The following is a 15,059-nucleotide window of genomic DNA, read 5'->3' as shown; positions in this document are numbered from 1 at the left end:
AGCAGAATTGACATCAGAGATGTCACTCCCTTTTTCCACTTCATTAGTTTTCAGTTTTATACATTTCTTTTTGTAATTTTTTTAATCATCATCATGCTTATATAATCATCATCATTAACTCCACTGTTCATTGGCCAGACGTGCTTAACGAGATGTGTTGTCCATAGACCGACGTCCGTCGTCTGTTCGTCCGTTGAAACGAGTTTGTTATCGCTAATTCTCTTAAACTACGTGGAGGATTGCTTTGAAACGTTACAGACACATTCATCCCACGGCCCAGTATGTTCTAGCTACGATGTCTTAGCCTCAACTTGATTTTGTTGTGGTTGTTACGAGTATGGGTACTAATATTAGTACGTAGTATGTTCTAAATGAAAATTGTGCTGCTCTAGAATCCATTATGGCCGCCACACATCTTGAAAATCCTTTTTTCACTGCTCCTTCTAAAATCAACAAACCAACGTCATATTTTGACCAAAAAAAAAACCCCTTCTTTTCTTGTCTAGTTTGCCTAAATGAAAATGGCGCCGATCTGATGCTCAATATGGCCGCTACGGCAACCATATTGAAAATCATGTTATCGATACTTTCGTATCAATATGACGTTTTCACTAAACGGCTTATTGTGTTGTCTAGTTGGCCCTATTTTGCGGATTAGTGTCGTTATTGTCGATCGCATATTTTGCCTAAAAATCGTGATCACTGGTAGCCATCTGAAGATGATCACTCATGAGAGATTATGTTTGGCTGTTAGGTTAGTAAATAAAGTCTCGGTACATCTAACTTTATCCATATTTGTTATCGCGGTTAATATGCTTTTGTGAAATCGGAATTCTACATGATGCGTAATGTCATTATTTCAACCGTGACAAACTTTAAAGTCAGCATTATAGGAAGAGCATAATGCCTATTCCTGGTCCCTTTGAGTACGATTGCAGTAACTGAAATTCCCCTTTTCCAGCTATTCTTGGATTTTGTGATGTTTCATTTGCCTGGATTTTTGTTTCTTGACGAGTGCGCGTAGACATCTCGGCAAACTTTAAACATCAAAGTCGAGCCGACGCAGTGTTATGCCATTTGAACTTTTGGGTAATCAAACATGAATCAGCTATCATCTTTAATCCTGTCCAAATCACTTATTTTACATATTATATACTCAAATCCATGTCGACAGCTTTAAGCACCAAAGCAAAACAAACCTTACGAAGATTCAAAGTAAGGTTTATTATTTTATGCAGATTGGGCTCTTTAGTAACTCAGTCTTATTAAGGTCCTTAATCTTTTTTGAATTATTTATGCTCACATTGTAATCCGCGTCAACAAATTTCAAATAATGAAGTCAGCTGACCATGCCGACAGGATCAAAGGGTCACATTAACAAGTGCAAGATCTTGCCCTGCTTCAGCCAGTCCAGTCACGTGCACACAGGCAGTATTACCGTAAATAAACTACACAAGAATCAGAATATGAAAGAATGGAAGAAAATTGAAATTTTCGATAATAATTTTGTCTACAAGATTTCAGTTAGTGACGGGAGGGATGGTAGACAACACATGAACTTCTGAGAAAACCCCTCCCCTGTGGGAGGTTCATATGTATGCTGACGGACTAAATAATAATTTTGAAAGTTTATACATAACATCACAGACCAGTAACATCAACATACTTAATTTTATTTCTTAGTAAAAGCATGATTTTTTTGGGCAAAGTTGCTACAATTATGTGATAATTTAAAATATGTTAATGTAAGTAGTAATTAAAAAACACCAAACATTATGACAACATAAACAGCAACAACAGTTTAGCAGAAACATAGGTTGAATCTCGCAGATTTTTCTGACTTAGAGCTTATATACAATTTGTTTAAATTTGTACTCCATCAAAAAGAAGACTTGATCTTTTACTAAGTAACTTGGAGAAGCATTTATATTTCTTAAATGCGTGCCATCATTTTCTGTTTGTCTATATATATTTGTTTTATAATAATCAAAACCTATTCTTATTAGTTGTATTGATCATGTGCAGCCATTTTTTTTACTATACATTTGCTTGCAACAATTCACAATACTATGAAAAAGTCATGTAAATGAAAAATTATAGCACTTAAAAATTAATCAACACAATTGAATAGAACTGGGAAAGGCAGAGCATTTAAACTAGGATAGATTGATGACAGGAAAAAGCAATTAAGGTGGCTGAAACCAAACAGCTATATTTATCATGATAGGAGTCATGGCAACAGTGAGCTGGATGTACATGTAGTCACAGACATGCATATCACTGCTGTCAGACATTTTCTTTCAACATGTTTTTCATATATGGCCAAAAATTTATATTCCATTTATCTGAAGACCTAGAATGTTTCCTTGACATCTATAAACGTTCATTGGTAATATTGTATAGGGTTGCATAAATACTAAAATAAGCAAGATGAATTCTCAAAATCAGTTAAGTAAATAAATGTCCCCAGATATTGGCCAGAAGAAAAGAGTGAAATAATGTTCCACATCTACACCAACCTATATATGATGATGTCTAACATGCAGTTTCGTATATATTTCCAATCAGTGTGCGAGAGTAGTGGTTACAAACTCAGTTTAAAAAATTCCTCTTTTTAGACAAGTTAAAAAAAGTTTCCAAAAGGAGTAAGAGGAGAAAAGCTAAATTTACACCAAACACTGATCTAGCATACACAATTCCAGTGAAATCTTCCATGCAGTTTTTGGGACAAAGCGACAACGATCTGAATTCCCAAATTCCCCCCTTTTTGACAGCTTTAAAGAAATTTCACCAAAAAATGACCATAGGAAGAAAGTAAATTTTATTGCTCATCAACACTAACCGCATGTCTGGCTTACAAAACTTTATTGAAATCTTACAAGTGGTAAATGAGGAGAAGAAGTGATGACTGACTCGGTTTCCAAAAGATGTGTACCCCTTTTTGGACAAATTGTTAAATGATTTGCTCAAAATGAATCAGACTAAAGAAGTAAAAATTACTGCAAATCTTCACCCATCACCTGTACAGTTCACATAGATTTAATAAATTCTCCAAGTAGTGGGGAGGAGAAGCAATGATGATTTCAATTCCCAAAATGTCCCATTTTGACAAATTTAGAAAATATGTTTCCAAAAATGAGTCAGAGAAATAAACCTTATTGCATATATACACTATCCAATTCAAGCCTACAAAGTTTTAATAAAATCCTTAAATCAATATGGGAAGAGATGCAAGGAATAGCTGGATTCCCAAAATACCCCTTTTTGACAATTTTTCCCCAAAAATTAGTCGGGAGAAACAGTAAAATGTTGTTATGCATCTTCAGATTTTCTTCCTCAACCAAATATTGAGACAAGAAAATTTCTTTAAAATCCTCCAGGCACTGTGGTGGAGAAGAGAAAATATGCCTTGTCATGGACAGACAGACAGACAGATCAACAGTTGGGGACAACAACAATATCCTTGCAATTTTACCTCTTGTTTTGATTATTTTTTTAATATTTTTATTGTTGTTGTTTTCAGAAGAGTATGAAATATTTAATTACAGATAAATTTATTTCTCATTGATATTTGAACAGAATAAAAGATTTACAATTGTTATGCCATTGTTTTCTGCAGAACACGGGTGGTGTATCTTTCTTTGTGGACTTTGAGAGGAGTCAAGGGAACTACATTGTTGATGCAGATGGGAATGTTATGCTCGACCTCTACACACAAATATCTTCAATTCCTATTGGTAGGTTCAATTTGTCTTGTGGTTGCATGTTGTTGTTGTTGTTGTTGTTTTAGGGTTTAATGCCATTTTTCAGCACAGGATAGGCTATACATGGCAGCCAGTATTAATGATGGAGGAAGAACCTGGGAAAACCCTGGAAAGAACCACCGACCCACGAGAAGCTACTGGCAAGCTTTCTGACATATCCACATTAGCCGAAGCCGAGACTTGAACTCATGCGGACAGAGGTGAGATGGCAGTGATCCATAACGGAGAGCGCTTTAGACCACTAGGCCACTCGGAGCCCCTGTGGTTGCATGTGGTTGCAGTGGTAGCTTGACATAGTGTAAAGCCCAAGGTTTGGTTAATAATCGTGCGATTTTATTACAGCTGTAGGAAGAAAGAAGTGATGACAGTTTCCTAGTAATTTCCTTTCCCCCACTTTCAACACCACTCTAGGCTCAGTGTATGCTATAACATTTCTATTGACCTCTCAAAATGGAGGAGAATGCTTTGCCCACTTTTTTGCATAGCTCTTTATTTTGTGGACAGCATTAAAAATTGGACAAACACAAACAAATGGAGTTCATCTTCTAACAATAAACATTATTTTTCCAGCACAGTTCACAATACCTATTATTTCTCATAATCCTGTTATGCCTACCTGTCTTTATTTTCACCGTATGCACTGAGGATCTAAATTTAGCAATTAATTTCCTAAGAAAATATTATAATCCACATAAGAGGTATTTTTCCGGTCCTAATTCGGTTTTATACATGCTATAATACCTACATTTATGTGAGTTGTTAATATCACTTTTCCAGTTTTGTAGTGTTAAATCCTTCATACTTTGCAAAAATAGTGCAAAAAATTGTTTGCCATACTCAAAACCAAAATGAAATAACATGTCTTTAAATTTGGTAGCCCAGGTGACATTGTTAGTTTCATCTAATCTTTTCAGCATTAATTAACATTGGTATGGGAATTGAGGCATTCTTACGACCTTCAACCAGTATTTAACGCAACATAAAAATACGAGGTACAAAGTGGGTATCTTCTGCACTCCCCTAACACAATCACATTATTGGTAGATTTAGGAACACCTGAATACTGTTTGCAAAAATTATATTACACAATTTCAATATCTATACTAAATCTATTTCCCTAAATTTCTGACCCATAGCAAGCAACTGGTTTTATTGCTGAATCAAAAATTTTAAATTCATCATCTACACTAAAGCAGCTGAATAGTTTTTGATAATTCAGTGCGATAAGGTGAAACATAACTTTGGATATTTTTCAAGTTATTTAGCTAAAATTGTACAGGTGACTTACTTGGTTGTATTCAGAATTGATGGAAGGTTACTTAGGGTCTATTGGACCAATATAAATTCTTGCACAATTTAGAGTATTTTCCCCTGATTCATAAGAAACACAAATGAGGTTTGGAAGTTATTACATACCCTCACCTTGACACTTTTCAGATATTTTGTTATGTTTGGAATTTATAAAAGTTTGATTTGGTGTGACTAAGAGTATCAAAAGGCAGTGCCAACACTAAAATGATTCCAATGTGGGTGTGCAATGCAAAATATGGATTAAAGATCTGAATCGAATGCTGGTTTTATTATGTAATCGTTAATTAGCTGTAATCGTTACAACAGACATGATGAGCCCTTCTCATGCATGACTGATAATTTAAGTTTTATAGTACCTTTACTGACCAGCACTGGCAGGAAGCATCCTGGCATCTCAATATTTGACAAATGGTGTTGACGTGGATCAAGGAGCATAAACTATAGAAATCATGAAACAGTTGTTTTCATGACATGTACAACCAACACAATCGGAAGAAATTTCTACAGAAAGCGTCCTGCTGATTCAAATTTTCTGGTGAACTGCTCGTTCATTTCGCTAAAGACAGATGTCAGCGAGGTGAGTGATCTCAGGCCCACTTTTTATTTCAATCTGGAATGTTGCAAAAAGGATACAGTTGCATGTACATTTCTAATTTTATCAAAGACCATGTGGTCCATGATATCCATTCTTTCTCAGTTTTTGGATAAACTTTTTTTGTCTACTTTTCCACTTGGATATATATATATATATATATATATATATATATATATATATAAACTCCACAACAGATTCATCACTGTTGCTGGGCAATACCATCCCAAGGTCACCATGTAATCTAGTATTCCTAGCTATCAGATAATCTGGGGATAATATATATGAGGTATGTAACAGAGAAAAGGAAAGAACACATGTACATATGCATATAGTGCAGAACTTCTTTGGGTATACAACTTGGATACACTTACAAAATTATAAAATTTTTAGGTGATATGGACTTTTGTGATATTACACAATCTTCTTCCTGTTTTTCTTCAAATCAGACTGAAATAAAGGTAATGAATTGCAAGAAGTATAAAGGATTCTTCCTCAAGTTACAAGTTACATATTTATGATTGATTTCCATTTTTGATGAAATTGGTCCTCTTTTTCTAAGATTAATTCAGTAATGTAATTTTCATTGTTCTTATAAATTTCAACCATTTGTTTAAAAACACACTTTACCACTGCATAAATTTGAAATAAAGTATAGTTATGTTTGGATTCAACGTTTGCTGTTGGATTTGGAAGTGCTGAGAAAAGATAGTTGAATATGAGATGAATTAGACTTTTTACAACTACTGATAATATCTAACTGACTCCAACTTGCCAATATTCTTTTTACAGTTGTTAATTTCTTCCTATAATTATGTTCAACCATTTGCTGCAAATCTAGAGACAGATAGATACCAAGGTGTGTCAGATTTTAAAAAAATCAATTTAGGTCCATATTGGGAGTTATTCATTCATTGGGACATTTCTATTTTTCCAATCTAGATAGAATTTGTTTTTGTTATGTTACTTTTAAGTCCAGTTATTAGGGGGAGAAAAAAAAACGAACTTGCTAGGTATTCTTAGCTTCATGGAAAGAATGTAGAGACCCATCAAGAAAGAATTAAAGTTTTGTCAGTATATTGATCTAGTTTACACTCACAGACTACAAGTTTTCTTTTAAATATTGTATGTCACTAAAATTTCAGCACTGTTGATAAACAGATAAGGCACAAGGGGATCTCCTTGATAAAATCCTGTCATGTTTAAAAATGAAGACATAAATTGAATTATTTACAATACATTTTTTTGAGTTATTATTTAGAGCTATTACAAAACATTTTAAACAAATCACAAGCAAAATTAACAAATTTAACAGATTGTAATGTTTTTTCCACAATGCTTCAGTTACTCAAAGGATTTTTCATAGTCTATGAGTACTGACAAACCAAATATATTTTTGATCTTTGGTTTGTCCTTGATATTGTATAAAAAAGCAAGTATTTTCTCCAACAACCCTCCCTTCATAAATCTCTTTTGAGCATTACTAATTATTGATGCAGGAACTTTGTAATTCATATCGGCATTAGTCAGCTCCAGAATCTTGTAGTCATGTTTTAAAAGAGATTTTGGATCTTCACTGTTGAATGTGTCTTCTGTTGTTTTCACCCAAGATTCTTCCACCAACAGTTTTTAGAACTCTGCAGTGAATATAGCAGAGCCTTTTTTCCATTTTCCATGCAGTTTTAAAAACTTATTAGTTGTAAGTAGACCCTCAGATGATTCTCTATCCTCTTGATTAAATTTAATATTTGTGATAAAAATATGTTTTGAGGTTTTGAGTATCATCAGTATCAAGCAAGGAAATTGTACTTTTATACAATTCCATATAAAACTGTTTTTGAACTGATAAAATATATGTTTGGTCTAATATTTTGTCCCATCAATTAAAATAGTTTCCATTATTGTTTAATTGATTAAATTTCTGGTTTCCAGATTTAAAAAGTTCATGTACTCTGTACTTTTCTCTACAAATTCATACAATCTAGCCTTGGTTTTTAATATAACAAGTTTTATTTATCTTGATCTAGATTCCTCTAATTTTGCTTTCTTTTTTTCCTAAATTTTACAGAATTTCCCCCTCTATGTTAACCAACAATCCCTTTGAATTTCTAATATTTCCTGTTCAATATCCTTTATTATTCCATCGCTTTTTTGTTTTCGTGATGGAATAACTCATAGTTTCAGAGATCTTATTTTCATTTTCAAATTTCAATGAAAATTAGATTGTTACAGAAAAGGGAAATGTGCAGAGAGTCCATGTTATTTCCCCCCCCCACCAAGAAATATTCATCTACTGTGTTATACACTTTTTAACCAAATCAATATAATCATTGTAATCTTCAATCAATGGACATCAAATGTTCCAGCATATTTATCCCATTAGACATTTTGAAATGCCACAGTCAAAACAAATAGATGTGCGATGAAGATAAGATAAGAAAAAAAGAAATCTCTTTTTCAAACTGCATAGTCGATAAATTTAAAGTATAAAATATAAAAGTATTAAAAAATCATAGGAAACTTATGTACAGAATATAGGGACACATCTACAATTGCAGACTGTGTCTGGCATTGTTAAGAATGAAATTTATTAAAACATTTAAAGAGCAACTTGTTCAGCTGCATACAATTTGAGAATTTAAATGAATGTCATAGTTCCAAAGAGATTTCAAGATACAATTCTTGCTATAAGACATTCTTGTCATCATTGAGAACACATATTTTCTCATTACTTCTTCTAAACTGAATACAATATAGTTTGCAAACATGTTCGAGGCACTGTTCAATAATGGAAGGTTTATTAAAAAAACAAATAATATTATTATAATAACCAATAGCTAGTTTTCTTTTCATATATTCAGTAAAGTTTGTCCACAAAGGAGCGCAATCTAGTTTTGATATTCCAAGAACAATTTCTAAATTTACATAGAAGCATAATTGTTTGAATAAATAAAAATCAGTAATGTCTCATCGTATCTGTATCATCAGACCGATTGGATTTTCATATATGACCTGAATACATATAACTGTTGACATTTATAAGAGCATGGCCATTAAGATGTACAGAAAGTGGAGATGGTAATTTGAAAGAAGTTTATTAAATGACCATGCATACTGATTTTTTTGTATTTTAGATGATATATTTCTCAAATGGTTATTGATCACATTTCTTTATTAAATTTCCTTAAACCAGGGATAGAAGTATTTATCAATGGCATATCATTAGCAAAACTAAAATTGTAAGATAAAACACATTTGATGTCTAATATATCCCAATGTAACACTGACTCAAATTATGATTTAACTCATCTTTGTAGAGATATTAAATAACATGGGCAAAATAACACCTCCTTGCCTCACCTCATTGGTTACATGGAATGAGTCCTTAAACCTGGGATAGACATACCTATCAATGGCATATCATCAGCAAAACTAAAATTGTTAAGAAATAACACATTTGGTGTCAAATGTATCCCCATGTGACACTGACCCAAATCATGATTTAACTCATCTATTTAGAGTACACAATCAAAAGAACACCTCCCTGCCTCACCTCAATGGTTACATGAAAGAAGCTGGATACAGTACTTCTCCAATGTACATAGTACAGCTGTTTGCCATACCAGTTAACTAGACTGAACTATGCAAACATATTTAAATATCAAGCAACTTTTGAAAGAGCATCCGATGATTGACCCTATCAAATGCCTTACTAAGGTCTAAAAAATATGCAAATACAGAGCTGCTATGGTTTACGTAATATTTGACACATTCCTTAAAGGCATAGAGACCTAAGTCTATTGAATGTTGTTACTTAAAAATGAAACTGATTATCAGAGATTTGTTGTTGTTCAACACATTCAAATATTTTTGAAATAATTGTTTTAAGAGCTGTAGGTTTATGATTAGTTTTGTCCATACGGTTACCAACCTGACTTTTCATTAGCGGGATAATTGTAACTTTTGTTTTACAGATACAAATCTGATCATGGACATTTACTCACTTTTTGTCTAGCTATGGCACATTGGATCTTAAATAATGTGATTAGTTCATTACAACTAGAACATGCCTTGAATGCTGCAAGAACATACACCTTATTAGAATTGTTTTTTTAACACTACTAAAGAAGGCTTCAAAACGATTTTTTCACATATTGCTTGTTATTTTGGTCATGATTCCCATCAATGCAAATTGGTAGCCTATTGTAAAAAAAATTAATATTATTTCATTCCAGAACTCATATTGGTCTAAATTTTCAGATTTATTTGTAAGTGGCATCTGCTGTATGTTTAAATTCCATCTTCTTACATAATGTAAGAGCAAACTTAAATTGAGCTCCGTTTGGTGCATTTGGTTACTTAGAGGTCCATGTTGAGGGTTACTGTTATCACATCACACAAGGTCGTGCATTTCTTTGACTCGGTCATTCCAGCCTAGTATAACCAGCCAACCAAGTTTGGATTTAGTAGCCAAGTATTTACCATAGTTGGACAAAGTTTGTACTATATCTGTGTATTATCCATTAATCCATTTCAATATAACCTTACTACTACAGCCATGATCATTAAAGACCACAATAGGAATAGGAATGCAAATGATTAGTCTTGTAAAATACATGTATTCATATTATTACCATGGGACATAATACAAGAATCTAACTTTGTTCCAAGGAAGATTTTTCTCTTAAAGTGCTGATTAGAATGTCTCCAGTGGTCAGTATTAATTGCTGTTTGAGGCCTTGAATTGCTGCTGTAGGCTGTTGGCATTGAACAGTATCCCGATCTCAACACATTAAAATTAATGAGTTCTAAAAAACTAAAATGCCTTCCTTTAGCTTTCAAAAATGTTTTGGATTATCATCATTATAGCAATACAAATTCACAAGAACTATTCTATTGCCATTAATTAAGTAATTAAGTAACTAATTAATTACTTAATAATTACTATGTAAAATGTTAACTCTCCCTTGACTGTCACATCTTTCTCTGTGAATCACAAATTCTACTAAAGAATGTTGAGACCTTGGCCCAGCTACTATAACAGTGGCTAAATATATACATTTGTATCCCATTTAAGCAGATCATTATATTTCACCATTTTTTGTATGCTGATACTTTGAACTTTTGACATCAATTTTGTACTCTTGATCATTAAAAAGGAAAGTAAAGGAAAGCATTTGTCTCTAGATATTTTTAGAATGCATCATCTTAGAACTTGTATCTCTGTCTGTCTGTCTGTTACCAACTTCATTTCCACAAAGTAACTCAAGTTGCCCACCATCTGCAGTTTCCTAGCTTTGTGAATGGGTTACAGTTGGGGTAAGGATTTTAAAATCAAAAGGTCAAAAGTCAAGGTCACTCAAATAAGAAAAATGGTTTGCAAAAAACTTAAGTGTTACAGAAACTACTGCTGCAAAACTTTGTGGGTGGCTTGCAATCTGGATAAATAAACTCCATATTGATTTTGGGGTTAATAGGTATAAAGAAAAATGATTTCTTTACAACAATTCTGGTTCCCCACAATCATGTGTTCCAAAATTTTGTGGATGGCTTAAGGAAGAACCTGGACCATTTTGAGGTCAAAGATCAGGGTCACTGTGACCACAATAATAGAAATATCTTTGCAAAATAAGATAAGTTCTACATACATACCTGGACCAAACATTTTGGAAAATATTATTATCACTGCTTGTTATAGATGGCTGGTCATATCAGCATTGTGCTTTCACCAGAAGACTTCTTATGATGTCTGGTTGGCCTGAAATGGAAATGGTGATCATATGATATCCAGTATGGCCACCATGGCAGCCATCTTGAAAATTTCATTATTGTTACTGCTTCAAACTTAAGTCATATCAACATGGAGTTTTCACCAAAAGAATTCTGATTATGTCTTGTTGATCCTAAATTAAAATGGTGCTGATCTTATCACCAGTTGAATAATTTTTACTTCTTATTGTAAATGGAAAGTCATTTCAACATGAGGTTTTCATCAGATGGAGAAGGCAGCATTGTTATTTTGATAAGTTTATATCATCTGGGGGACAGCATGATATCACTTGGTTTGTTCAGCAATTGATCTTTGAACAAAACATATTTTATTGTTTTATCTATACTTTCACAGGTTACAACCATCCAAGGCTAGTCAAAGCCGTACAAAACCCAGCCAATCTTGTAAGTATATTGGAATAATTTTGGATCTGTGGCTTCAACCATTTTATTTTATGAGATGTTAGGATATTTTTTTGAGGTTGGAGTATTTATTTTTTCAGTTCTTCTATTAAGACAAAACATTTTTTTCATATAGTAATATTAGACATATACTGCAGGCTATAGTAATTAAAAATTTCCTGAAAAACTGAAACCAAAATTTATAATAAACTGCAGTGAAGAAAAGAGAAATTAAAAGAAAAATAATGTCCATGCCTAAGATTAAATGGTTGATGCCTAAACAGATTTTTCTGTGTAAGATAGGAAAAACTCCTAACACAATAATGAACGATGCATATTTATAATGTAACTATAACAGTAACTATACCATCCAGGCATGACGGAGATTAAATGTTATGATCATAACAAGCAGAGAGGCAAGGAGGTATATTTAAGGCACAGGAAAAAATTCCACTACAGTCACTTGCAGGGATTAACATTAACGGGAAAGGGTGGGGTTGGGGACTTACAACATACTCCTTTCTAAAATTTGGGTTCCATTTTGTTCCCATTTTTATATGCCAACTTTGATGTCAGTCTGTCTGTTTGACATTTCCATGTTTTGTTTTTGTACATTAACTCCACGTATCTACATGATATAGTTACCAAACCCTGTGGAAGGCTTGCATTTAGTGTAAGGAAAAAGCCTATTGATTTTGGGGTCAAAAGATCAAAGATTAAGGTCACTGTTACTCAGTATTGTTCCAACACATTAGGTCTGCATCTTCATCACAGACCTGGACCAAACTTTATGAATCACTAGAACTTGGAAGAAGAAAGTAGTCTATTGGTTTTGTGACTGAAAGAAGAAAAACAGTTTCTGCAAAATAGCACTGGTTATTTACCACAGACATAGATCAAGTATGGTGGAAAGCTTGCATTGGGTTAAGAATTATCTTTCTATTTGTGGATCAAAAGATCAAAGGTCAGGGTCACATAATGAAAAAAGAAAAACTGGTTTCCACACAGTGACATTACTTCAGATACCTAGACCAGATTGTACTTGTGGTAAGCAAAATGCCTATTGATTTTGGGGTCAAAATATAAAAGGTCAAGATCACTGTGACTGAAAGAAGGAACATGGTTTATGAGAACAAATTTCAGTTTACCTTCGCTTAAGTTTGTGGATGTCATACACATTATGCAAGAAAGAAGCCTATTGACTTTCATTTCCAAAGATCAGATTTCAGGGTTGCATACTAGAATAAAGAAAATGCTATTTGCATAATAACTTTTGTTACTAACTTTGTACCTTGATCAAAGTTTGTGGATGGCTTGCACTTAAGGTATGGAAGAGGCTTATTGATTTTGTGACCCATTTTGCAATTTGGCACATCAAATAACTGTCCTAAGAGTCATGAGAGATGTTTATCACATGGGAGTTACATGACAATCATGTTTATCACATGGGAGTTACATGACAATCATGTTTATCACATGTGAGTTACATGACAATCATGTTTATCACATGTGAGTTACATGACAATCATGTTTATCACATGTGAGTTACATGACAATCCACAGATGCTCAAGTCTCATAACCAAAACAATAAAAATATTCTGAATAACCTTTGCTGTTCAATGTTGATTGAACAGCCTAATATCTGTAACTGTAGCCCATTTATTCAAAAGAGTGGTACAGGTATCTGATTCTGTGTGAATTTACAAGTTGTTAAGCATCAGATTTGATGTGGAAATATTCTGTACAGATCATTGGAAGGCCTCTCAACTGGTCATAACTTAGAGCCATGAGAATATGGGTAAGTGTCAAACACAATCAATATGAGCACTGATGTGTTGTAGGCAAATCTGTCTGCATTAATCACAATATTTTATGAATAGGTGAGGTCAAACCAAAACCACCAACATACCAATCCAGGTTTGGAGGCTGATTAATTGGAGTAATGGCTGGAGTGCCAATAGTCTTTCCAGATGATATACTGTACAGAGCAACTGTGTGAATAAGACTTCACCTTTATTTTTAGCTTTTAGCTGACCGGGCTGTGAGGTCAAGTGAACTTTTGGTGATGGTTCAGAAAGAACCATATGTTGTCTGTGTAATTTCAACATCTTTTCAAAACACTTCTGGGACAATTTCATTCAGACATGATGGGAAAGTTTCATAGATGAGATATGCTCTACTAAAATTTTGTTTTGGTTGGCTGCCATAGCAATTGTGTGGTTTCAGTACCAATTGTAAATTCAACTTTTCTCCATCAGATACATTCCCCAATTACATTAACTTTGGAATATAAGCCCTACTGCCTCCCAAATCCAGCTCTCCCACAGATACAAAATTGTCTTTCTATGTATAATATATAGACTGAGGGCAATAACTCGTACCAATTACCTCCTCATTCCACATTAAGGTGGTGCCAGTTTAAAACTTTTGGTGTGAACTGGACAGATGTAGTTTGCTTTGCCTCCCAAAAACCAATTGGACTTTGTTATATTCATTCATCCATTGAGGATTACATTATTTTCAGACTTGTTACATCTTTTATGACTGATCCAGTGACCTAAGTGGCCAGAGTGTCCACCTCAGATATGGGAGGTTTTGAGATTGAACCCTGGTCGAGTTATTCAAAAGACTTGTAAAAATGGTACTGACAGCTGTCTCACTTGGTGCTCAGCATTAAGATGTTAGTGTTTGGACTACTAGACCTGGTTTCAGGATATAGTGACTGGGTGGGACATCATGCTACATGTCTGCAACATGATGCCCCAGTGCTAGACATCTCTATAAACTGTTACACTGCAGACATCATAGCACTATGACTGAAAAATTGTTAAATCTACATTCAAAATCCAAATCCCCCCCCCCCATTCAGCAGTTGGTATACTTTATTTTTCAAATTGCAACTATATTATGAATTTCCTTCACCTACATGGCTACATTGTAGTAGAGAAAGGTGTTTGTTGTTTGTATAGCACACACTATCTGTTTATTTAACATTTTTTTCTTTCTTTATTCCTTCATTGTGTTAAAACATAACAATGATGATGAAGTGTTTGAAGTGCAATATTGTTTCCAAAATAATCAAGGCCAGAAAGGATTCATGAATCACCTGTACCAAGCGTACATTGTCAGCTACATGCAGCATGTATACTAATTGGTCAGGTACTACAATGTCCACAGTACTCAGGAAAAGTTCAAAGAATAAGGAGCAGTGGGGAAAAAC

At 33.7% G+C, this 15,059-nt stretch overlaps 1 protein-coding gene across 1 annotated transcript in view; it reads left to right on the top strand.

Moving 5' to 3' along the window:
- The window catches only part of LOC149803138 (4-aminobutyrate aminotransferase, mitochondrial-like), a 77,274-nt gene that overhangs the window by 37,381 nt on the left and 24,834 nt on the right, over positions 1-15,059 (top strand). Inside the window, exons 3-4 of the mRNA XM_089952759.1 lie at positions 3,620-3,737; positions 11,792-11,841. Coding sequence (XP_089808885.1) covers positions 3,620-3,737; positions 11,792-11,841 — 168 coding nt within the window. The remainder of the gene's footprint in view (positions 1-3,619; positions 3,738-11,791; positions 11,842-15,059) is intronic.

The sequence above is a fragment of the Sinohyriopsis cumingii genome, chromosome 3, assembly GCF_028554795.1.
Source record: "Sinohyriopsis cumingii isolate HCF-2022 chromosome 3, ASM2855479v2, whole genome shotgun sequence".
In the NCBI taxonomy this organism is placed as follows: domain Eukaryota; kingdom Metazoa; phylum Mollusca; class Bivalvia; order Unionida; family Unionidae; genus Sinohyriopsis; species Sinohyriopsis cumingii.
The sequence above is the reverse complement of the archived record's forward strand: the minus strand, read 5'-3'. Positions and strand labels throughout refer to the sequence as shown.